The sequence below is a fragment of the Cygnus atratus genome, chromosome 2 (genome assembly GCF_013377495.2).
Source record: "Cygnus atratus isolate AKBS03 ecotype Queensland, Australia chromosome 2, CAtr_DNAZoo_HiC_assembly, whole genome shotgun sequence".
Classification (NCBI taxonomy): domain Eukaryota; kingdom Metazoa; phylum Chordata; class Aves; order Anseriformes; family Anatidae; genus Cygnus; species Cygnus atratus.
In genome coordinates, this window is record NC_066363.1 from 115,987,573 (window position 1) to 116,014,172 (window position 26,600).

General features: G+C 39.7%; 1 protein-coding gene across 9 annotated transcripts in view; it reads left to right on the forward strand.

The window, feature by feature from the left end:
* DTNA (dystrobrevin alpha) overlaps positions 1 to 26,600 on the forward strand; it is a 221,516-nt gene that overhangs the window by 138,918 nt on the left and 55,998 nt on the right. For all 9 annotated transcript variants that reach the window (XM_035553143.2, XM_035553137.1, XM_035553139.2 and 6 more), the window contains 3 exons: positions 12,791 to 13,004; positions 20,263 to 20,348; positions 21,861 to 22,015. In XM_035553143.2, coding sequence (XP_035409036.1) covers positions 12,791 to 13,004; positions 20,263 to 20,348; positions 21,861 to 22,015 — 455 coding nt within the window. The remainder of the gene's footprint in view (positions 1 to 12,790; positions 13,005 to 20,262; positions 20,349 to 21,860; positions 22,016 to 26,600) is intronic.

The window sequence follows — 26,600 nt, forward strand, 5'->3', positions numbered from 1 at the left end:
TCTCCTTATCTCAAGGCTGATTATAACTTGGATCCCCTAAGACTTTTAGGCAAATAAATCCTCACTTTCAAATGTAATAGGTGTTTAAATATGAAAGCCTGGATCAATGGCAGGAAGTAGCACCTCCATTGCCAATCTCAACAAAAGGTTAAATGAGATAGAAGTCTGAACTGTCCCTATGACTTCAGACATGAGATGGTTTTCTGCCTAAGTCCAGTGTGCCACATGAACATCCTACTTCATAATGAGTCTCGCATTCTCCACAGCTGAGGTAGATTTGGAGATTTTGTCCCAAAATAAATCAAGCGCTCCCAGAAACCCTCTGGATTGACCCAAACTCTTCAGAAAAGAAGAGAGAAGTGTATGCCATCTCTCTTTTGTGTGTCTCTTCTGTTCTGAGGATGCAAAATACAATTCTGATATCAGGAAGTTTATTCAGGCATTAAGTTCAGCTTCAGTATTTCTCTGTTTTTAATTGATGAAAATATTATGGGCCAAATTCAGTCCAGATCACGTAAGAAATTATTTAAATTATTATTAAAAGGATCAGCTTAATTATATGTTTATATTTAAAATACTACATCTTTCATATTCAAGGAAATACACAGCTCCTAATTCATTAGTATTCTGTACCTTGTGTTGCTGGTTACAATCTTGCCAACCCTAAATGATTAAAAAAATTAAAAAAGAAAATATAACCATGAGTCAAACTCTGAAAAACAGGAGATGGGCCAAGGAAAGGTTTTGTCTTCAGTTTTGAATGTATAATAAGTGCTCATTCTTTTTCACTGACCTTTGTGATATGACTGAATATTAAAGGTTGAGAATGTAATCTCAACATTTTTTCTATGGCCATGAGGGAAGAAATTGTTACAAAGAACTGTTAAACTGAATATTCTCTTGTCATCACAAGCTTTCAGTGTCAGGGATTTTAGAGAAAACAGCAGTTAATGTGAGATTGGGGATAATGCCTTGCAGAGGAGAGGGGATAATGCCTTGCCTTTAGGACTGGTAACAAACACATACTACTTCAAAATTAATGATCAATATAAGTAGTAACTCATTTTTCCAACATTTGCATTCACTTTACAATTGCTTTTTGCAAGTAACAGTGCCAGAGCAAGCTGAAGGTCTCCTGTGGTATGGAGAGGTTTTGTGGGTTAGAGGGCAGCTGGGAGCAGTTGCATCAAAGAAAAAAAGGAGAAAAAAAAAAGAAAAAAAAAAGAAAAAAAAAGTTATTTAAGAGAGAAAGATGTGGTATTAGTCAGACTTGACACATGAAGAAACATACTTCTGGAAGAGGTTTTATCACCATAATAAGGACATTCAACATGAAGATTATTCTGCCCTTTCCACCTCCAAGGTTTGGCATTATTTGCCTATCAGATGTGATAGCCTTTATAGGCTATTCGCACAGCCAAATCTCCAAGCACATAGTCTTTATTCAGCTAAATGCATGGACAAGGCAGTTTTCTGGAGGCAGCGGTGGGAATACACAGCCTTTGATTTGTGTTATTTTGCTTGACGTTGTGCCAATAGAGAGTTAAAATTTAATAGCCAATGTGTGCTGCATTTACTAAAATGCACCCAGTAGTGCCATCCTGTGGCCGGGACCACGGTGAACAGAAGGCTTGTGCACAACCTCCTGCCTGTTTCCTAAAAGCTATTTTGCCTTGGATTGTTACACAGAATCTGAGTTGTGCCAGGCTGTAAAATTATGGTTTTCTATTCATACAGTCATTTCTGAACTTCTAGTTTAATCTCATAAATAGGAATGCAGAACCATATTTTTTGTTGTTTTTTTCTGCAAACATTTTTTTGAAAATCTCCATAATTCAGTTTCTGTCACCAGATACATATAGCAGAGATGGTACTTTGAAAATCAGCTGCAGATACATTATCACCCAACCCTGGAGACTTTTTTGCCTCCTTTTGAGAGTACAGAAGCTTTCTCCTAATACATATTTTTGCTGCAGTGTAGTAAAAAAGCATTATATCTTATCAAAAATTTGAAATGGTGTAATTTTACTAATTGAATTATGAACTCAGATGTAAGGCAAATTGCCTTTATTTTAAGAGAAATGAGTAATCTGTTGTGTACCATCTGTATTTACTGACCAAAATTTGTTACCTCATGTCCCTGTGAATTCTTTGGCTATTTTAAGGCTGGCACTTGCAAAACCCATTTGAAGGAACTGTTTAATCAGGTTGAGGCCTGATTGCATGGTGCCTCAAGTGAAGCATATCTTATTAGAATACTGTTAAGGTGGGATATAAAAATAATAGAGATTTATAAGATAGGAATACCATTTGTCTGTTTTGGACGAAATTTACAAACTTTCTGGGTATGGGATATAGGTATTAACAGGTCTGCTATTGGGACATTGGTCTTTAACTCATAAATGTGTTCAACTTTTAAAATAGGTAAATGGTATATAATCAAATGATCTAAGCTTTGTGAATTCTTAGCAATGGCACAGCATTTTAACTGTTCTCTCCTGTTTGTCATAAAAATATTAAGGGGCTTAGAGTTACATTTTTTATTATTTTATTTTATATATGCCATACTTCATTCAGCATTTTGAATAAATTATTTCCAAGTGTGTTTAAAAAAAAAGAACCACTTTCCCAGCAGCCGTGTGACAAGCACACAACAACCATTTCCCCAGCCCAGCACTGCAGGGTGCATCACCCACCATTGCCCTTTGCAGGATCGACTGTCATTAGCCATGCTCACTGGGGAGGCTGATGGCCTCTTCTGCCACCCACACAGACCCCTTCGGTCTTCAGTTAATTTAGGTGAGACAAAATAGGCAGGAAATGACAGCGGGAGGAGAAGGGGCTTTTATTGTAAATGAAATTAATGTAGAAGAGAAGAATTTTACTGGAGATCTTCAAATAATCTTACACATTGGTGGCTTTTTCAGGTGCCATATTAAAGATGAAAAGACCACATTTCAGTGTACAGCTATCCTAGCAGTTCTTTCTCATTAATAGCTCTTGTCTAAGTTGACAGACACTTCCAACAGACCACATTTGTTTAATGTGCTGTAGTAATCAGAGTCTCAAAAGGTTTTGGAATAACTCACTTCATTCTGGGCAAAACAGTAGGCGAGGATACAAGGATGCAAGCCTAGACATGTGGACAGGAGAACATTTAAAACTTTCCCCCCCAGAAAAGTCAGTGCCTCAGCTCTATGCACCATGTTCTACAGATTTCTAGTTATCCAGCAGCCAGCTTTAGCAGCCATTCAGAAATATCTCCTGTGCATGCAGTTAGCTTGCACGCGCACACGCAACCCCAGTCCTGCCAGGTGGTACATTGCTCGGGCAGACTGACTCAAAGCACCATTTTGCACAAAGTCCAGGTTGTCCTGTGGGACGTGTGCCATGTGGACAGGTGAGCTGCATGATTTCAGGGAGACCAAGAACATCTGAATTGCTCCATATGCACAGTAGTTTGGAAGAAGAATGTTTCCACTGGCTGGTCGGAGTGTTTAGTTACTCATCCGCACACTCTTCACTGTGGGTATCCATCAGCAGAGTGGGTAGGCAGAAGTGGATTGCCTTACTCCAGCCTTCTGCTGAGCTAGTGTACACCACACACCTGCCCTCTGTACACCTGACACGAAACATCTTGAGGATGCGGAGGACTCTTTCTCAAGTGTTCAAGGGCAGGCTCTGGTGGTTTTTTATGTTTGTTTGTTTTTGCCATTTGCCTGCATGTATCAGAAAAGGGACTTGGAGCACAGCTTACTAGATTGATGGCTTTAGAGAAAATCAGTGGCTCAACAGATGGCAGGGTCACCCTAGAGCAGGTTGCTCAGCTCTATGTCCAGCTGGGTTATCTTTGAGGATGGAGACTCTACAGCCTTTCTGGACAATCTATCAGAGTGTTTGGTGGCCTTCACATTGAAGTTTTTTTCCATATGTTTAAATGGACTTTGCTGTATTTTAAATAGTACCCCACTGCCTTCTGTCCTTTCACTGTCCTTTCCCTGAGAAGAGTCTAGCTCCATCTTCTTTACTCCCTTGCATCAAATATTTATACACATTGATAAGATCTCCTTGAGCATTCTCTCCTCTAGGCTGAACAGTCCCACCTCACTCAGCCTGTCCAGGTCCCTCTGAATGGCAGAACGACCATCAGGTGTATTAGCTACCTTTTCCTTGTTTTTCATCAGCTGCAAACTTGCTGTAGATGCACTCTGTCTCATCATCCAGGCCGTTAATGAAGGTGTTCAACAGCCTCAGCCCCAGTATCAGGCCTGGGGATACACCATTAGTGACTGGCCTCCAATTGGACTTGGTGCCACCAATAATATTTTCATCCTGGCAGTTCAGCCAGTTTTCAATCTACCTCACTTTCTACTTGTCCAGCCCATGTTTTTTTCAAAAAGATTATAGGAGACGGTGCCAAAAGCCTTGCTAAAGTCAGAGCGAAGAACATCCATTGCTCTGCCTTGTCCAGTGAGGTAGTCATTTCATTGTGGAAGGCAAACAGGTAGATTGAGCATGAAGAGCTTCATAGCCCCATGATGACTGCTCCCAGTCATCTTCTTGTCCTTTATATGCTTGGAAATTACTTTAGGAGGATTCATTTCATCCTCCTCCCATGGAGTGAGGTGAGGATCCTTTTTTTTTTTTTTGTTCTTCTTGAACAGAGAACGACACTGGCTTTCTTGCAGCCCTCAAAGAACTTGTCCTATTACCATGACCTTTCAAAGGTAGTTGAGTGGCCTCGCAGTGAATCAGCCAGCTCCCTCAGCCCTCAGGGGTGCATCCCTCATAAGGTACCATGGACTTGTGTATTTCCAGTCTGTTTAAATGTCCTCTACCCAGGTCCTCCTCCACTGAGGTTGTCTTCCTTGCTGCGGACTGTCCCACTTGTCACAGGAGCCTTTGTCCTGAAAATGAAGCTTACCAGCAAAGACCAAAGTAGGGAAGTCTTCAAGTACCTCAGCCTTCTTCATATTTTTGGCTCCAGGTCCCACACCCCATTCGGCAGTGGCCTACATTTTCCCAAATCTTTCTTATGGTGCTGATGTACTTGTAGAAGCCTTTCTTGTTACCCTTTACATCCCCTGCCAAATTCAGCTCCAGATGGGCTGTCTTTGACAAGACTTTGATTTTGCAAACAAAAAAGTAAATATTGTCTCCGGTTACTCTAGGTTATCAATATATCAGTGAATCATCCTCTTTGAAACTATAATATGGAGCTACAGCACAAATATCTAAACTCTTTAGGTTTCTTTTTATGTAGTACCCTGAATTTTCCATAGAAATTAAAGCATTCGGGGATCAGAATAGCATGGCAGTAAGCATTCTGAACATTTTGTTAATTACTTTTTTAAGCTTATAGTATTCATTCTGCAGTCACTGCCTCTACACAACCTAGAAATCCCTTGAAGTGGCAGGAAGATGCAACGAAACACATTTTGATAATAATGAATTCATATATGTGCTGGCAACCTAGATGTCCACCACTCTCACTTTTTGGAAAGCAGTGGTGAGCGGCCCAAGAGCTTTTAACAGCTTTTAGAGCATTCAGAAGAAGCCCAGGGCAAACCAAGCTCGTTGGGTTAGCTGCCTAATGGGTGCCCAGCTGTGCTAGAAATCCCTGTGCTGTATAAACTGTGTCTGGCAGCAGAGAGGTAGATAAGAGATTGTAGAGGGGAAGCCCAAGAGATGTGGGAGCAGAAATAGGAGCATACAGGATGTTTCCAAGTGTAGGCAGGGTGCAGGTTCAGATATTTGGGCAATGAGCATAGCCTGGGTGTGCCAGGCCATGTAGGGTGGCCTCTGTCACCAGACATACCCAGCCAAAGAGCTGGATACCTCCTTTATAGCCCTGAGCAGCAGCAACACCCTGGTATATTTTCTTTTTCATGTAATTTGGCACCAGAAAACGTGAAACATTGCAAACCGTTGTAGCTGGCACACTGGTCTGCATAGTGGTAGGACACGTAGATTAAGCTTTCACTGAGCATTCCGCGGCTGCTGGATTTGAGGGGCAACTTGGCCACAAATAGGTGTCATTTAGTGGGAAAGCACACCTTGCTCAGTGCTCTGCTACCCCCCTGGCAGCAGGAAAGAGGAGAGGAGCAGGAAGAGTGAGCAACTTTCCAGGGCTTCGTAACAACGATGACAAATGGCTTCAGCATCCTGATTTGCAATGGGTTCATAGATTCTAATCTAAAAAAGAAGAGTCATCTAACATATTTTATAATATTTTAGGGATTGGTAGGGCAAGGAAGCATAAATCTGACACTTTTAATGAAATCTGCATGAAATACCTGGCATACAAGTGCCACTAATTTCGAGTGACAGTGCTAGTATGTTTAAACTCAGGCATGTCTGTAAGAGCATTGCTGAACTAAATTTTTTAATAAAATGTAACCTTAGATTTTAGAAATAATTTAAATTCATACTTTCTTAACAGTTTTTTCTCAATTCACCAACAAACAAAGATCTGTCAAGGCAGAATTCTGTCGTGGCTACCTATTGGGCATATTCAACTTAGATTTAGTTAGACCTACTGTATGTTAAGTAAATTTGAATTTATTATTAAAGCCCTAATTTAGTCACTTCCCTTGTTTGATTAAATGTAATCTTCTCTTCCACGTTCATTTAGTAATAAATGGAAAGATAGCATTGTAGAGTTCATGGTTCAGGTGGAATACCAAAAATACAGTAGAAGAGTAGAGGATTTTTGCATTAGTCAATCAGTTTAATGTTAAGAAAGCTTAAGCACAGAGACTGTTTTTTTGGTTTGTTTTTTATTATTATTTTTTTTAGAAGATAAACTTCCACTACAGTTTTCTTTTTTATGTTTGCTTAGGGCAACATAATTTCTTGACAACTGATGTTTGAAGTAATCTGCCACCTTTGAGATTAGTGATATATCCAAGATTATCTATATCTCACAGCCTCTGTATATCACAGTGATTCTAAATAAACCGCATGATGGAAACAAGACTTAATTTTTCACCTTACAAATAAATTTTAATTTCTCTGCTTTAAGCTGAAAAAAAATGGGAATAGTCCATCTCTTCTCTCACATTTTGGCTATTGATATATCTTTATCTACCAAACAGAAAACTACTACTTGTAAGTAGCCATTAAATTAAAAAATACATTGATTTCCTCCTAATGAAGAAGCTAAAGAACTCTTGAAAAAAAAAGATCAAAATCAGTAAAATTACCATGCGTATTTGTAGTAAACAACATAGTTTTGTCCAAAATTCTCCTCTCTCCCAATGTATTGAGTACACCTCCTCCACAAATCAACCTGCTGACAGAGTCGTAGGATGGAGGAATTCTGCACTGTGGCTCCTAATTACTGTTTTTCATTGTAATGAAGCAATAAAAAGTGATAGGAAAGGATGTTCTGAACACAGGTAAAGGCAGAAGGGCAGGATGTAAAACTTCAGGGGTGTCTCTAAAAGCTTTTCAGTTAGAGGAAAATGCAAAACTCCTTTCAGACTGAGTCAGACGTCTTCCATCCACATTTAGATACTTCAAAAGAGACGGACTAATTCATCTACAACGTGCTGGCAACAGTCACTCTCCAAGTATTGTTTTAACAGGTGAAGGAGTTCACTGAAGGAAATAACATTTGTTATTTGGAGTGTATTTTCATGCATTAAACTTAATTCTCTGCAATTTGGGCCGTGTCTCCTCCAACTGTGCATTTGTTGCTAACAATTGCTGTGGAGAAGGGAAGGGCAGCCATCTGCAGTGCTGTTCATCTGCCTCGTCCCACTTCTGTCTGAGCGGATACTGAATTTTATTTACATTCGCTAATCACTGTCTGTTGCTGAACGTGCTCAAGTATGGAAACTGCTACAACAGTCTTTAAATATTACTTAATCTCATATAAAAGTTAAATTAGCAGACAGTGTTTGCTGTAAAAGATCTAATAATGCAGATGTTTAGCATAGCCGTGACTTTAGAAATCACAACAAAAAATCGGAGGGGAAACAGTAGTTGAGCAATTGCTTGTGGAAATCAGCTACATTTTTTTCAGACAGCAGGCAGATGAGGGAGATTCGCTATACCTGGGTAGCTCTGCAGTATGCAAAGTGGGCAGCCTTCCTGAAGGGTCCTTGAAGTTTGGCTGGGCTGTATGGTTTTGAATTGCTTTATACTACATAGTTGCTATACACAAGCAGCCTTTTCTCCTCATGTCTAATGATAGCCTGGTGGCGCTGTAAAAACAACTGCCAGTTTTCTGCAGCTTAGGAGATCCATTTCAGAAAGGGCATCTTCCTCATGCTGAGGGGTAATCCCCTTTTCAGGGGGAAATGTGGGCGAGGCAGCAAAAGCAGCAACAGTAGCTGTGAAGAAAAAAAAAGCTGAGAATTAACTTGCAAAGTTTGACTTTGTTGAAGGCATTAGGGCAGATTTTAGGGGAAAGAATGCTCTCTTGCATCCATAAGCTAGTTTTGCAGCAAACTTCCTATCACCACAGTACTTAGAAATCAGATTCAGGTTTTATTGCATTGTGTGTAATATGTACAAAGTAAGGAGAAATGTCTTCTTCAGTGAGGTTAAGACAATCTCAGGGATGGATGAATAAATATATGGCGTAACAGATATTGTAGGAAATTGGTAGCAGAGAGGATGAAAATTAAAGAAAGGAGAGTAAGCTTATACAAAGTTTGCAGGATTAATATTCTGTTTTTATATTTAAAAGGGTGTGACCCTACAGATACCTTATTAGCTGTAGATTGATACTGTCATAAGTTTCTAATAGTACAAATGAATAAAGAGGAGCTTGCAGAGGCCTGTGTTTTTCTCTGCTTTTTCCCAGCATTGATAGGTTGACTTGGCAACGTGGTATAATACTTAAGCCTGCTTACTACGTGAGTAAATTTTTTAAAAATAGTATTCTGTAGGGTACTAGACCCAGATGCAATCTGTGCTAGGTCAAGGGATGCGGAGGCTGCGGCTATGACAGGATCTGGTAGCTATTTATACAGATCACAATATTTATTATTCATATTTTCTGTAAAAACTAATTATTCTAGGCCATGTAGTAGTCAGAACAGAGAAGACGTCTTTTCTTGACTTTTAAATAACAAGGTGTGGGATTCATCTCAGTTAACCTTGCTAGCCCTGAGGTCACAGCTCACATACACTTTGTAGTCAATGAAGGAACAGAGACCCCTTCAAAGCACTGTTCATCCCACTTTTCTCCAAACATATGTTTTGGATGCCTTTTCTTTTCACCAGTTGTAGAGGGAACCTTGATCACCAGCTGACACTTGACATCTGATTTTGACAGTTAAATTCAGATGGGCAAAATCCTGCCCATCTCAACTGACTAGAGTAAAGGCCAGGGTCTTCAGTCCTCCATACAGCAGTCTAACAAACTCTACTTGTGATTTTGAGCTAGGTATTTAAACAGATATTTTTAAAATTAGCGGATCTTGTTAAAAAGCCTGGATCTTGTCCATCTTTCATTTCCTCCTCCAGGAAGTCTTGCTTTCTAGCCTCTGTGAAGAGATTTGAAATTCATGAGTAGAATGAAAAATAAAATGGTGCAGCAGGATTGTTGTTTGTTTGGCTTCAAGTGGAACCAAAGTGTTTCTGGAAAAAAAGCCCAAGTGAAATTATTTACGGTACAAACGCACAGCAGTTCCTTGAGACTAATACTTTATGGTGGGTGGGGGACAGTTACTTCTATGTAATTTCCACTAAATCACTTTCTTAGACGCATGCCCTACCTTTGTGGCATACCAATGAATATCAGGATAGCCTCTGAGTCTTTCAAGCTAAAGTTAGCACTAAAAACAATATTTTTCTCTCAAATGTGTTAGTGCACTGATATTATTAGTCCCACCTCTGCTAGCCTCTGGATATTTCCGTTCTGAGGACCATCACCAAAACTAACTCTGGATATGATTATCTTATGGGAAATATAGGATCAGTGGGAAAAGAAGAAACTCATGAAAATTAGACAGCCACATAATATCAGTACTGGATCACGTGAAGAATAAAGACACCAAGCCCCATTTCCACTTCATTCCTTATGCCAGGTGTTTTCCTCCATGCTCTCTTATTCAAGTGTTTTCTGCTAATAGGATGTGGCAATTAAAGTTAAAATGCTGTGTTCAGTTCTCACTGTTAGGGAGCCTGGATGTCTGGTTCATCCTGTCTAGATGGCCTTTTATCAATGCTAGGGACACCATTGCAGTTCCCCACAACTGCAGAAGCAAACCAGGTATGCAAATGGCCAGGACAAGGGACTTACCTCTGTGTTTGTTCCTTTGCACTGATCAAGTGTGGGGCTGCTTGAGATGTACACCCAAGCAGCCCCGATGACATGATTTGTTACCCTTTATATTCCCTTTTTCCACTGCCATGTTTTTTTTTTTGTTGTTGTTGTTTTTTTTTCATTTACCATTCTCATCCACTCCCAAATAAACAGTCTGTCCCTGTTTATTCCTTTCCCACTGGCCACAATGGTGCTGATTTTACATCCTTACTCAGTATTTATGATAGGGTTGCCCTAGTAATTTCTGCCTCTGTCAGCAGTGCTGCTTGGCTAGTAACCCTGTTTATGCTCTTTCTGGGGTTGCTCTCTTGTTAGTGTAGCCTCAAGTCAAGGTTAGCCATCTGCATATGTATTTCTCCCTTTCTGCTATTTCTTATGCCTTGTAGTTTCTTGCACTGCTACCTTTCCACTGTAGCTGCAGCCCAGGTTTGACAGGTTGCATGCATACCCTAGCACCCAGAAGCCCACCTGGTGACACTGCTGTTGGAAGGACCTTCTCCTTCATCTACTTGTCTGAACTACCAGAGACCATCCTCATGGACAGCGGCAGATAGACCTTGGGGGAAACATCACACTTAACCTTCTGCTTTCTGCTTGCCTTTCCCTTCTTAGTAGGGCCACAAAATACAGGCTCATGGTTTGGCTATTTGCTGCATCACTCAGCATATCGCTCTGTATTTCTTCCCTGGCTGCCTTATACTGGTGGCCCAGAATAGGAAACTCTCATTAACTCTTCTCTCCTGGACCATACAATGACCTGCTTTATGGTGACTTCTTCCATCCCCTAAGCCATGTGGAGAAGCTTCCCGAAAAGGGGCAGTTACTATGTGCTAGCTGTCTTCCTTGGGATTGTTTATCTGCCATTTAACCAGATTATTTTAGTGGCAACTTGACAGTAAAAACTGGTTGAATGGGAATGGGCATGGCTGTATTAAAAGGATCTGAAAAGAAGTTGTGTGCTCACCTACCTGGCTTAATTCAGAATGAGTCTCTGAAGACAATCTCCTGACAGCATACAAGGTCAGCCGTAGAAGTTTCCTTCTAGTACAAAAGCCAAATAAACAATTAAGTGTAACAATGGAACTACATCTTGCAGTTTTTCCCAGTCATTTGCTAGGGAACAGCAAGAAGAAATGGAAAAGTGCTTTATATAATGCCTGAAGTAGTTGCTGCTGCTATTGCCACTCACTTGTATTTCCCTCCTTGGGTGTTGCAGCTTACACGAGCAGTAGCAGATTTTTTTCCTGTAAGGTAAAGAAACCCAGCCACTGGGAAAAATTCTAGACTAAGTAAAAAGACAGTATATCTGGTTTCATTTATCTAGCTAGTGACAGTTTACATTTCTCTGCCACCAGACTATCATGTCCCATTGCAATCTGAGACACTGCCTTCAAACCATGCAAGTGAAAATATAATGATGAGGATTAGAATTAAATTTCTCTATCCACAATAAAATGGTGGATTCCAGATATGGATGGCTCTTGAAATGAAGACATATCACCATGCTAAGTAATATGAACTATACAGTACTTTATCTAGTAAAAAGAGAGAATTTGCACCCTGAGCCTCATGGTTTGTTTTGCATTGAAAATTTAGTAGGAAAAAAGGTAATACTTAAGATCGAGAGAGAAAGAGAAAGAGAGAGATGATTCTTTGAGTTCAGGTTTGAACTAAATCCAAATTTTGAATGAGTGTGGGTTTTTATTAATTTTTGGCATGGTCCACCATTTCAAGAAATGCCAATCTGCAGCAAGCTGATCATTCTGTCACAATAACAGTGCTATGCAAACAAGATTTTTTTCAGATACAATGTGAGGGTTGAGCAGAGATTGTCCTTTAAGCTGTCCTTGCAGGCAAAACCAGCCCCCGTGAAATTCAGCTTAGACCAGGACTTTATCAAAGAGAAAGATTTAACAAATCATTTGGCAAATATGTGTAGAAGACCAAAATATGACTTTGGGATTACTCGTTATGTGTACTTTATTTAAATGTAGCTTGTCTACCCTGACTTAATTGCAATTCTGTTTCTGTAAAATATTTTGCCTTCAGTACAAATTGCTGAAAAGAATTTTCAAAATGTCAGTGTGTGTTAAGCACTTTGTATTCGTAGGATCTTCCGAAAAGCCCATCTGGTATGCAAATTAATATCTAAGAGTAATTTCTGAATGGGTATTCATAGAGGCATGGTTCAGAAAAACAATTAGCATATGTTTACCTTCCAGTGATTTCAGTAAAATATAGATTTTTACTTGAACACTTCATACAATGAGGAGTCATTTCCTGAGCTGAAGTTGTACTTATTGCAACTAATTATATCAATATATTGTTTGCATATTAACGGATTTGATTTTTATTTGCTCTTCTCTCTGCCAAGTTTAATTCTCAATGATGGAAAACTCATTCATTCATTTCATTATTCATAGATCATGTCCTGCATGGTGGTGTTATCCCCACAGTGTGTCGTGCTCAGGAGTGTGTCCCCCTGACTGTCTGTGTGCTGTCCCCTAGTGCACCTGGTGGACATCTGGAACGTGATAGAAGCGTTGCGGGAAAATGCCCTCAACAACCTGGACCCCAACATCGAACTGAATGTGGCTCGCCTCGAAGCTGTGATTTCAACAATTTTCTACCAGCTCAACAAACGGATGCCGACGACCCACCAGATCAATGTGGAGCAATCCATCAGCTTACTGCTGAACTTCTTGCTAGCAGCCTTTGATCCGTAAGTCTGCCTTCCGTACCCACACGGGCTTCCCTCCTTTCCTGACTGGCGAAAGGATTTTGCTTGCTCCGGAAATATCTCTGGAAAACAATTCAACAAGCTATATTCTGACCCAAATAATGAGCATGTGAATAGTGCTAACTAGGGAGAGAACCTAAAATTAAGGACCTCCACTTTCCTTTCTGCTGAGCCAAATTCAGCACAACTGTGTTTTCATCCAGTTACTCAGATTTGTTCCAGTTTATATCAAAGAGGAATTATGTACAGAAACGAATTTACATCCACTTCTAATTTGTGTAGTTATTTATTGACATACCAGTGGCTGACACCAATGCAATGACTCTGCAGCAGTGACAGGGGTTAATAGCTCATTATTTGGAAAGAGCTCATTTTCCTGCAAGTTCTTGCAGCTGTAAGCAATTTTTTTTTCTGGCTCCTGCCAGTGCAGCGTGATTTTGAGACCATGACAGAAATAGGATAAAGACCAGGAGGTGAAATTGAAATTCATGTTGTTTATTACTGCATGGGACCCGTATTACAAGAAGGAAAAGTTCAAGATAGAGCAAGCCACTTACCTTAACAAGTGTACTGTGTATACGTATTATAGTTAGGGAATATGACATCAGACATCAACCTGCATTGCCGTGTTCAAAATCCTCAGAAACAAATTATTGGAGAACAGCGGTTAAATCCGCAAATTGTCTCTTTATAGCTTATATTTTGAAAATTCGCCAGCTGAAAATGCTGTCGTGACACCTTAAAATAAGGATGCTGCCTCTCTCCCCACCCACCCCCACCCCCCCCTTTCCATCCTGTGGCTTGACGGCCTGGTGCTGGGTTGCACCTCTTGGAGCCAGATCAGCTGGGCGGCTCGGTCGCCATGGCAACGGGGAGAAAAAGTGCTTGTTCCACATGACAGGGCTGCACCCAGCCTCCCCTCTGGCCACTCTGAGGGAAAAACAAGAAGTCAATCAGTTGTGAAACCGGAGCCTTCAGGAATAGTTTTGCCCTCTCAAGGGCAGTAAAACAGGGAACAGGCGTTTTAATTTATGCTCTTGTGGCTGTGACAAGAGCACTAAAGGACAATGGAAATGGCCGGACACGTGCATCGGTGCATGCTGCAAGCAAAGCGCTTCCCGGCTGATAAACACAAGGCCCAGGGCCGTGGAAGCAAGAGCTGAGATAACGTGCTTGTTCTGTAGCTCTCTGCAGCGGGGGTAAAGACGTCAGCTCGATGTCAAGGCTGCTCGCAGCAAAATGGAGGGAAGGGTTTTACTCCTCTGTAGGGAAACAGAAAATCTGAAGGGCGAGGTTTTGCTTTCCTGAGCACAGCATCGCACGTGCTGTGTGTTGTGACCTGTTTTGGGCACCCCTAAGGACCTGCAGGTGAGGAGGCTGTAACCCTGATGCAGTCCTCCTCATGCATCTGCCTCCAAGAAGGGTGCACAGAATGCATTTCCCAGGAGGACAGAGACAGCCAGAGGGCCCTGAGGAAGACGCACTCTGCTTTGGGGTCCAGGAAAGGGACCGGCTGCATATGACCTTGTTTGAAACGCCCCAAATATCTGGCGTTTGGTTCATTTGACTTAGGAGAAGGAGGAGCAAGGCCTTTTCTGGTGGTCTCATGCTCACACAGAAGCCATACATTGGATATAGGAAGAAACAGGTGTGGGACTGTGAGGCTGGGTGAAGTCTCTCTCCATGTCCTTCCCTCATATGAAGAAACTGGACAGTTAAACTAAATTAACCTAGAGCCTTCTTGGATGGAAAAAAAGGGTTTTATTAGGTGCATGAGTCATGCTGAAGTCACAATAGTCACCCCTAAAATAGACCTGTTGTCTTTGACCTGGGTTTACTCCTCAGTTTTTTAGCTTTGTGTTTTCAGGAAATGGGCAGCCTTTCTAAAATGCCATCCAAAATTCCAGATTGTGAGGAATTATTCCTTCTCTTTAATGAATGTTAATAAGATCACATTTGATTCTATGAACACAGACAACAGCAACGACAACAAAAAAAAACAAACCATAGAAAAAACAGAACAGCTTTCTAAGACCAAAACAGCGTAATAGCTCTTCAGTGTAAATGCAAATGCTGTTCAAAGCTATCACAGACTTTTTTGGTGTCTGTGGCTATGCAGAGCAAAGGCTGCTCCTGCTGCGCTCTGGGCAGTTCCAGAAGAGATTGCTTGGTTCCTCATGTCCCATTTGAAATGCAAAGAAAGGGAGTGGAGAAGTGGAGTCTGTCACTTAGCATGTATGAAAGGACAACAAGGGACAAGTGAATATGTGATGTGAAATCCAATACACCTAACCACTCTCTCATTTATTCTGCTCTAGTCAATATATACTGCCCCATGTGTATGTACTCTGCTGGGAATCTGCTAGCAACAGGCTGAAGATCCTCTGAGCTTTAAACAGAGCTTCTTCCTTCATTTATAGCCCACTGAAAACCTGGCAGGTTTCTCTGCCCTCTGGCAGGGGGCATTTTCCTAGGTCTGCAATACCGTTTTCTTCCCAGGAGCTAGAGCCTGTCCGGCAAAACTCAGAGGAACTGTGGTGCAATGCCATGGCATGTTGGCCAGCTTGCCTACTGCCGGTGTTGAGCATTCATCCCAGTTCTATGAAAGGCAGATTTTTTCATGTCTCTGGGGATTCCTTAGGCCTACAAATAATTATATGTCCCTGCCGCTTGATCCCGAAGGGAGGAAAAAGTGAGGAGAAATTACAGTGTGTAAGATTTCACATTACACTGACAGTGGTGCTCCATCATGCTAAGCCAAAATCAAAGTGGAACCTCATAAAAGTGCAAGTCAACAAAATCAAAGTTCATAGACACAAATGCCAGGCCAATTAGTTTGCCCCTAGTGTATGAAATTCACTATCATGTCACAGAGGACCCTGATAGACAAAAAACAGTGAACACATCTGACTTTGAAGATTCTGGACAAAAATGTGCCTGATCTGCAGTTTTAACTGCACATGAAAATTGGGCAATAGCTTTTGCTTTGAGGCCTCAGGTGATAAACTGGCTGTATGGAATAATAGCATACTTCCTTCACTGGCACAAAAGTACTATGTAACAAGATGACAAGTTCAAACCTCTCAGAAAAATTCATCCCAAGACATGTCAAAGCCTGGACAGACGACTAGGTGGAATGTCAGCCTCATTCAATAAAGCAGTTCCTAAAAAGACTCTTATTATACAGACTGTAAGATATTCTGTGCCAGGTCATCTTCAGCACTTACTCAGTATTGCGATACAGCTGTTCTTGCTGCAAAGCTTGACTGACAAGATCATAGCAGATTTTTCTGTTCCTTGACACATTTGTGTAATGATTGGAGCTGTGAGCTCTGGGCGATGAAACAAACTAAATCTAGTTGTAGGGGCTAGGCTTCTGCAGAGAAAAGAGGAAATATATGCCCTTTTTAATCAAATGTACATTAGAGCCATGCTGAGTTCAACACATAAAGACATTCAGTATCTGTTTTGGAAATATAACGTCTTGCTTGGCCATCCATTTGGAGCTGTGAAGTGTTTAATTGCCTCTCTTCTCCACCTTTGCTAATCTTTGGAAGTGATACAGTCTGGCTGGCTTTTAGGAATGAAGTCCTGCAAAACAGTGTGTTTAAGAGATTTGGCTGCTACAAATTTTGCTTTCCTAAATGGAAGAATTTAGCGTGATTCCAATAATTTCATCCCTGAAACCTATTTCTGAAAATGGGAATTTGTAATTACAGCCTCTGACATTATAGCTGTCATTGCCCTAATTAACGTGGGTAGTAGGAGGTCCACAAGTAACTGAAGAAAGTTTCCAACTTTTGGAAAAGGTAACACGAAGAGTTGATGGACCGCACCAGGGGAAGGTTTATCAGGCAGTCTGGGGGGGTTCCTTGCTCTGGAGAGAGGCCATCTCTCCCTGCAGTCACACATTTAAAGAAGAAACCTTCTGCTTTGCTCTGGTGTCTAAAAGCATTTATTATTTTTTGCCCTTTTTCCCCCAAGCAGCAGGAGATAACCTTGGTGCCCTGGCCATCATTCCCTTCTCTAAATACTCTATCCAGTGCTTCTACTAAGTGCACATCAGCTCCAGCAGTTGCCTGTGCCATCATTAACACTTCTAGTGCTTTTCCGTAGGGAACTGAAGAGCAACTGCCAGAAGAGAGGTGCTTTATAAAATCAAAATATTTTCTGTCCTGTCCAATTTCCACTAGTAGAATTTATATCTCTTTGCATTAGCCAGCCTAAAGCTTCGTTCAGGGAGCGCCGACTTGAGCAGAGGACTTCATGCTGCTGTGAGCTGCTGCTTCAGCGTTTGCTTTTGTGCTGCAAACAGTGCGATGCCCCACTGCTGCCAGTCAAGGGCATCTGTAGTGCTCAGCAATAGCTCAGGGCACTTCTGGATCCAAGTGATACTGGAAAGTCTTAGGCCCTATTATCCTGTCTGTTCATCAGTCGCATATATTTATGCATGCATGTGTGTATATGTATGCACGCACACACGCACACATACATATTTGCAGGGCAAATTGAATTTATACGGGCTCTAGTGGTGCTTTTATGAATACAAATGACCGATACAAAATACAATGTCAAAACTGATCAACTCAAACTGAGAGATTGAAGAGATAAATGAAATCTTTTTTTTTTTTTTCCTCTGTTCCGTAACTGTTTGAGTACAGGAAATGCCAGTGGCTCTGGGGTGGAAAGCTGAAGGCGAGTTGATGAGCCTGCCACTCAAGAATATAATCCTGTTAGTAAATGTAATTAAACCTACTGGGAAAAATATCTAAATCTGAAGCAGTTCCACATGGGCTTTATTTTTTCCTCAAGTTCTTCTGCGGCTTCTTAATAACACTGTTGCTTCCGCTTAGCATTTATTTTTCTTTAGTGTAACAATTCTTTTAAAGTCAGGTAAAAACCTCATGATAAAACAGTGCAGAAAGACTCCCAGAGGTCTAAAGGGTAACATGCCCCAAAAGAACACCAAATGACCAAATTCTCAGCCGTGCCTACAATTTGTTTGCACAGATTAGAGCCTAACCAACAAAGGATGGAAATGCAGAAGACTGGAATAAATTCTGAAATTCCTGTACTGGGATTTTAATCTTATGGAGCCAGTCAAAGAGAACACAATGTAATGAAAAAGTAAATGTGCACCAAAGCCTGCTTTATAGAATGTAGTAAAGATTTATATCTTAAATACTGACGTAGTGATTTTATTTCATTTTGTCTGCATCTCTAGCTGATTTTCTGACAAAAAGCAGAGTTGTAAATGTGTAAGAATATGTAGAATTAATATTTAGAGTTATGTATTACATTGAACTAGAACCAAATCTAGTTGAACATAACTGAACCCTAAAGATTAGCTAGCCAAGCTTAGGGAACTGACTCATTTTGTAAAGTCAGAGTGACTTAAGAATGAACACAGCCGAGAAGCATGTAGCATGCTTTAATGTACTAAAATGGGTATACCATTCATGTCTGCAACATATGTATATATTACAGTATTAGTCTGCTTTGGGGTTAGCAGAGGGATGCACAATCACAGGCCCTATGTCTTTCCAGAATCAGTTAATCTTTCAGTTCTGATCAGACACAAGTTTATTCATTAAAATTATGAGTGACAATCAACAGAGTAATTTCATAAACACTGATGGAGAGCTAAATTTCCATGCATTGCTATTGCCAGTGCAGTTAATCTTATTTAAGAAATAAATATATATATTAACAGGAAATCCCTTATAAACATAATGTTTTTGGTAAAGACTGAATATTACAGAACCTCCACTTCAAAATGGCACAAAACTGTGTTATCTGTCCCCATCATTAGCCCTATCAGTAGAGTTTGGAAGAGAACATAAGTGTCATTTTGTTAAGCTCACAAATAGTGGCTGAGAATGTCTCTTTTTTTTTCTTTTTTTTTAAGCATGATGACAATGTGTTTTTACTGATGTCATTAAACAGATACATGCAAAGCTACTAAGTAATGCTGAGGAGTTTGGATGATAGATAAATGTTGTGCCAGTGCAATGTGGACTTGGACTGCCTTACAATAAGACTCTGAGGATTCAAGGAAAAAACGCACATTTCAACATTTGGGTATCAAGGAGGAAAAAAAAATAAATAATTTTTAAAAGCAGATTATATTAAGAGTCTGCTCATTCTCATCTTTGGACAGGGACTGAAAATTATAACATTTTTGTTCTGCGATTCCCATGAACACTTAGTTTTGCCTGAACTTAGGGGATAGGTCTTTTAGGAGCTGAGTGCCTTGCAGTGTGTCAACTAATATATTACTCACACAACTGGAATATACCAAGGTTTGTATAATGGTGGATAACTGTTGGGTGCCATCAGGACTGTGGGGGGAGAGTGAGAGAATATAGCAAGAGGAGCAATGAAGTTAAGCCATTGAACGCTTCAGGACAGTTAACTGAAGAGGTAGCAATGTGTGAAAGGTAAACGTTGTATCCTGCAAGTACCATATATTTTTAAAGGAGGAAAAAAAGTCTTTTATTTCTACCTGAACATGACTAAATTTACAGGGGAAAAAATGTCCTTTTGCCTACATGGCATATTCTTGTGCATATTTGGACTTTAATAGCATTATTCATTTTAAGATGAAAATAGAGAGCCAGGCATAGCCTCAACCTGAAGTAATCAGGGACAAGATTCTTCTACATACCACCGCAAATGTCCTTTGCTGATTCTGGATGCATGTTCTTTCAACAATTTCAGCAAAGTCCTTATAAATTTCATGGGGGTCAGATGTATCGTTTAAAGATGCTAGGATCTATAATGGGTACAATACCCAGCTTGTGTAATCATGTGATCCTTTTTCTCATTTTTTTCACTTTTGCTCCTGGAGTGTTAATTTTTACATTCATTTGCAATCCTTTAGTGGCAGAAAACACACAGGTCACTTCAGATAGGGAGGCCTTGAGTGTGATAGGTGTCCTTCAGTGCTGCTGTGGCACAAACAGCAGTAATAATCATTATCTTAAAGCATAATTAGATAAACAGTTAAATATTGAGATACATATACATGCTTGTATACATAATAAATCATCTCTGAGACCTTTACAGAACAATGTACTGATGTGTGCTCCTGAAAAACAAACTTTGATTTTAAGGGTCTGGCTTCTTTGTACATGAATCTACATATAGTGTGCATTACAATATGTCATGTCAATGATAAACATATGAAATGGAAAGAGGTCCATATTACAAAATATGTCTACTTTCTACTTTTGAACAGGGAAGGACATGGTAAAATTTCCGTTTTTGCAGTCAAAATGGCCTTGGCGACTCTTTGTGGAGGAAAGATCATGGACAAATTAAGATGTAAGTATTTGGGGTGATATTTTTGTCTGTTAATCATTGTTGTACCTGGAGATGCAAAAGTACAGGTAAGAGAAGACAGAATTATGATAAGCTATAGTTTCATGCCTGGGTATAAGATTTGCACTGCGTACATCTGCAAGTCAAACCCACTAAAAGCTTGACTGAACATGACATCAAACTTCTTATTTTTGAAGCTAAATTGCATATATTCAGCCTCTGATTGGTGAGTGCTTCAAATATTCAACATCGTGAGGCATCATTTAGCAATTTCTCAGGCTTTTTTTTAATAACATCTATCTCCTTTCACACTTAGAAGTACAATATATTTATGCACTATTTATATTTCTTCCCATAGGGCACATCTATTCCATCTATTTTGCAGAATGGATTCTCATTTCACAGGATTTATTCCCAGTTCCCAAACAGCCAAGGCATAGTTTACTTGCAGCAGCAATGAAAGACTTCCTATTTAGTGCTATGATGTCCGAAGCTCAGGTCCAGAGCACCATTTTCCAGACTTTTTGACCAAGGGATTTATGTCAACCTTCAGTTTCATCTAAGCCTTCTACCACAGCCAAAAAAAAATAAATTTATGTTTTATTTAAATGATTAGAATAGGCAAGTAGAAATCACAGATGCTAATTTAGTCTTCCAGATTCAGTGCCATTTTTTTAATACATTATTTCTATGTAGAGATTCAAATATAGACTGACTGTAAATTGGGAACACTGGCTGTAAATTAAGGAACACTGTTCCCTAAGCTACTTCCCTAAGAATAAGGAGCAGGGTCCATCCAGTGGAAGGCTAGAGAATGATGCTGATTTTTCCCATAGCAGTCCCCAGATCCTGTCACTAGAATTTCTACTCCGGCTTCCTAGAAATGAAGCAGTTGACATCACAGCCTGAAAAATAATGCATGTTTCTTAGTCTGTGATCCCCTGATAAGCTTAGGATCCTTTTAAACAGGGGGAAGAGTGCAGGCTGACAAAGGAGAAACATGCATCTCTGGAGTTATAAAACTTTGTGATATTGTACATGAAAAAAAAAACAGGGAGAAGAATAAAAAGTAATGCATTTGAAAGAGCTTCAGTGCCTTGTGTGTCCAAGACAATAATAACTAACTTAATGAGCTCATTGTGAAGATTTAGATTTGACAGGGTAAGCTGGCAGTAGGCAAAAAGCTGATGTTGTGTATCTTGTCAAATTAAATTCTTCTTATCTGATTAAATTGCTGTCTCGTGTCATGCATCAGACTTCATTTAAAAAATGACCCCACGCAATGAAAAAAGCAGGAATATTTTCATATCAAAATCAGCTTCTTTTTTATATGTAAATCATTCTCTGTGTATTTTATTGAGTAGGGTTATAATTAAAATGCAGTAATAGTGGCTGTTTCCATAAGCAGAACATGTTATTTAGCACTTCTGGTTCAGATCAGATGATATTGAATTAGGAGCAAATGTGTAGCTCACTGAAGTTACTGTGTCTTTTTCTTGTCTTTTCTCCCCTCAGATATTTTCTCAATGATTTCAGACTCCAGTGGAGTGATGGTTTATGGCAGATACGACATGTTTCTGCGGGAGGTTCTCAAGCTGCCCACGGCTGTTTTTGAAGGGCCTTCATTTGGTTATACTGAGCAATCAGCAAAATCCTGTTTCTCTCAACAGGTAAATGAAGACACAGGTTTTCAACCACACCTCAGAGCAAACTGAGACTTTCTTCCTTTCTTACACATATGTGCATATTCACCCAGGGAACACGTGGCTGGGTGCAGGTTCACTTTGCTAACTTCTGGCATGCAGTTTAGGTACCTGTGGAAGGGAGCTAGTCTCTATAGGTCCCTTATATTGAAAAGGGCGAGTCTTAGACAAAAAGTGATTCAGAGCAGGATCCTAACTTACATGTTTCTAAATCAGGGAGCCTGAGGAGAATAACTTACTAATTTAAGCACTGAAGTTAGATGTTTACTTTTAGGTTACATAAATACCCCAAGACATGCAGTTCTCCACTGCAGTTCGTTGTTGCTACAAGCACATATGAGACTTTAACTTCACCATACAAAGCCCAGCTCTCACCAAAAAATCAAATTACACATTTTTTCAAGTGATGTTGTACACATATGAGAAATTTACAAGCGAGTAGAAAATTATGTCTTAAATCTTTATTGAAAATGGGAGTCAGTAGGTATTAGAAAATCCCTAGTCCCATACAGATACTGCCAACAAGACAGAGTCGGGAAAACAATGAAATTACTGGGAAGAAAATACAAGATTTTCCACAATTCACCGGGCTGTGTAAGCACACTGAATATGGCAGTTTGGCTGCAGCTAAGATCTAGCACTCCTTAAAGTCCCATAATTGGGTCTGATTATCCACTTCTCCAGTGCAGTGGAAGGAAAGAGATCCTCTGGCTCTTGCCATGCAGCACACTGCGTAAATATAAGGGAAGATGCTGAAACTGGGAAAATGTTAGAAATAAAGTGATATTTTGCTTCTCTTTATCCTTACATTCACTACCAAAATATAACTGAATGGTGTTGAACGAATGGAGCAGGAATAGCGTCATTTTCATGCAAAACAGTCTCATTTCTTATTTTCCTTCAGTTTCATCACTAATCAATAGTCACTCCACTCAACTGAAAGGCGTTGTTGAAATTCATTTCCCAAATGATTTTAAATGGTAATGCTTGCATATGTGAAAATAGTCTTGTTTCACAGTAGGGGATTTAAAATAGCATTTCATATTGTGTTGAAGAATTTACATAGTGAAGTGACTTTTGGTAATTTTGTGTTGAGATAATAAAAAGTCCTCCTGCATGGCAACAGAGCATTCAAGCTTTGAACATTGGACATGATACTGTCAAAATCAAAATGCAATTTCTTTTTTTCTTTTTTTAAATGTTGTTCAGGACTCATTTTCTATCTAAGCAATCATCAGAAATGGTACTTTCATTGACACTGCATCCAAGAGTGGACCAGATACGTTAAGCTACCTTAAGAAAGACATAGTCTCCAAACAGCCATTAGATGGTTTAATTCAGTATCTCTGTTTAAAGCTACTGAGAGTTAGTTAGGTCTCCGACTGATGTAGGTACACAGTGGATTTACAAAGCTGCTGGTTTGCATCTGTGGGCAGCCAAGTGTTCCTGTAAATCTGGTCTAATAATTCACGTAAATTTACTTATGTAATTCTCATTAAATACTCATTAGGAATGAACCAGAGTCTAGAAATGAGACTCTAAACAGTTTATTGACATTCTGATGCATGACATTGTGATACATGATACCCACAGTCTTAGTCACCCCAAAGGTCATTCTTTCACTCTCTCATGTTGCATTTAGTATACTATGGGATAAGTTTGGCACTCACTCTGTTGTTTTAAGCATTCATGAATTTCAAGTATTTTTTCCACTGCAGTTAATTGGTTATATAAAGTAGAAACAATTAGCATGTATTTCTGAGCCCAGGAGTTTTTACATATTAGTACCATGTTATTTCTCCAGCCCTGTTTTTAAAATTTCCAGCGGGGGGCAGGAGGGTTGTTTCAGTTCCCATTAGGCTGTATATCCAAAAAGATCTAAATATTAACATGTTCATCCTGATATTCTAATACATTTTTGTTCTTTTTTTTTTTTTTTTCCATTTCCTCAGAGTTGTATGTCTCAAAATATCACTTTCCTGGGCAAACACGATCATTTCACTTTAGCACAGTATCTGAAAAACATGAACAGGTTGATCAATTTCAAATAAAATTGCTTGTGTGTTATTGGAGAAATGACACTCCTACTTTTAAGTGCTTTCCGAAAAAGTCTGGAAGTTTTTCATTGCAGTACCTAGAAGACTGCAAAAAAATCAGTCATCCATCATGTCCTACTGTCTAAAAAGCTGAGATGGCAGATTCCTAGCAATATGGACACATACTTTTTATCCACAGCTAGGAAGTGACATAGGTAGCATTACGGCCACCTTTGAGCTCTTTTGTATGAAAAATAATCAGTACTGTGCTTTTCTATGGAAACACTTACGCATCTGCTTCTCAGCCTAGACCTTGCCTTCAATGGGACAGAACATTCAGGCATGTTTCTGACTCAATGCACGTATTGCGCTGTAGAAGAGAGACCTCTCACACATGCGCATGACTCATCTTTTTTCTTTAGTACTTCAAATGCATTTTGTGTCTGTTTAGATCTAGCCAGTATCCACCCTGGAGTGCTAAGGGAAGTGACTGGGTTGCTCATTTATCCCCTTTTTGCCCTTGGTATGGATCACTTTTACTTACCAGAAGAGCTCAGCCCCACGATATACAGATTCCTCAGTTTCATGGGAAGAAAAAATTCTGGGAATGATCTTCTGCTCATGGCGCCAAATCTGTTTCAGTTTGCAACTAAAAGGAATTTTTCTATTGCAGAGATGTTTGATTCTTCCCCATTGCACTCATTCATTTGATTAAACCATGTATTTTCCTCTGTCTGTGAACCACTGCTAGAGGAAATGGCTGTTCAAAATAGAAGCAACAGCATTTCCTCATAAGCAAATTTATGGAACAGAATGCCAGACAGAGCAAGTGATTTAAAGTTTCAGAATATAGATCTGTGGCTCAAAAAGGAATTTTATAGCTACCACTTTCCCCCATGGGTAGAATTAATGTGATATGATATTGTATTCATATTAAAAAGTGCTATTATGCCAAAAAAACAAACTTTTTATTTCCCATATTTATCCCAAAATAAAAAAATATATAGATACTAACTTCATTTTCTTATCACTTGGCTAAGTGTTATTCCACAAACCCAGACTCCATCTGCATGTAGCATATATTTAGAAAACAGCTTTCAGTTTCAACTTTCCCAGCAACTGATAGAAACTGCAAGAGGAAAATATGTCTTTTAAAATATATGGCAATTTCTCCGCTGTGCCTTTTTAAGCGACATCGTTCTCTCTAATCCATAAAATCAGTGACCACCAGAGGAGTTCAGCCATAAAGCTGTCAATGAAGCTAAGTTGCTTTATTTGTTGCAAGTTACATTTGAATTACAGCTGTTTTCAAAAGCTTATTCCATTGTGGAAGAGCTGGTCTTGTCTCCCCATCTATTTGCTTGTTTAGACCACTTTTAGATGCACTGCCAACACACTTCCTTTCAAGAGCAGAGAGGAGACTTAGGGCTACTTGGATCTGAAGCTGGGGCACTGGAGGACCCTTTTTCCCCTAGGTTTGGTTATCCACTCTGCAAGGGTGGGAGGATCATCCATACAACAAGCAGGTGGTAGCTCTTCTGATAGCACACGGACACGAGCTGATTTGGGGGACTGGCACAGCTTTGATTACTCTTATAAGACTGTATGTTAGGACTTTCATGCTGCAAGTATTGTGGGAAAAGTCAGTTTTTCAATGAGATTTAAAGCTCATATTCCAGCTATTTATGGTCTTTAAAGAATAAAGATCATTTTCACAAATAACCTGAAGTACTTTCTCTTGTCTTAGGGACAGAAACCTTTATACATTTCCCAATATCTTGCAATATATCAACCCTAAAACTGTCACAGAGTGAGATGTTTTCCATTGATCACTCAGTGTATAAGAGAAATATTGATTTTCTTTATATCTGGCAGCAATTGTATATAAATGCGGCTCAGACATTCCATCTGGAAATCTCAGCTCTGAGAAGCACTCCACAACACATGGAGATGATACATGTCACTGCATAGCTGCTGTTTTCCTTTCTCATGGGGTAACCAGAGTTCTTCAGCAAGCTAAAGCAGCAGCTTATGCAATCAGATATGAAAATTTAACAATCATCTCTTTGGATATGGGGATACCACTTAAATATGTATGTCTAAATTACACCTGCACACATTCTCAACCAGGCTTAATATTTTCATGTCTTAATTTTACTTTGAAGGAAGTCTCATTTTCTGATTTCTTAAGGACTCTCTGTCCTTGACCAACTAGCAGCTGCGTACTTTAGTACACATTAGGTAGCCAGTATACTACATAGGAAAGAGCAAGGGTTTACTGAAGTTATACTCCCTTGTCATTGATTTCGTCATCAGTCATTCTTCGCAGTAGTTTTTCATTTGAATATTAGTAATGCACACTGATAACCCTACATGCACTTGTACCTGTTAGGGGGTACTCAAAACATGAGGACAAAAATGTGAACTTTATTCACAAAGGATCTTCAGGTAAGAGAGTCTGCAAGTGAGCGGGAACCCAGCCTCATGAAAGGGACAGCTAGTCATCAGTAATATAA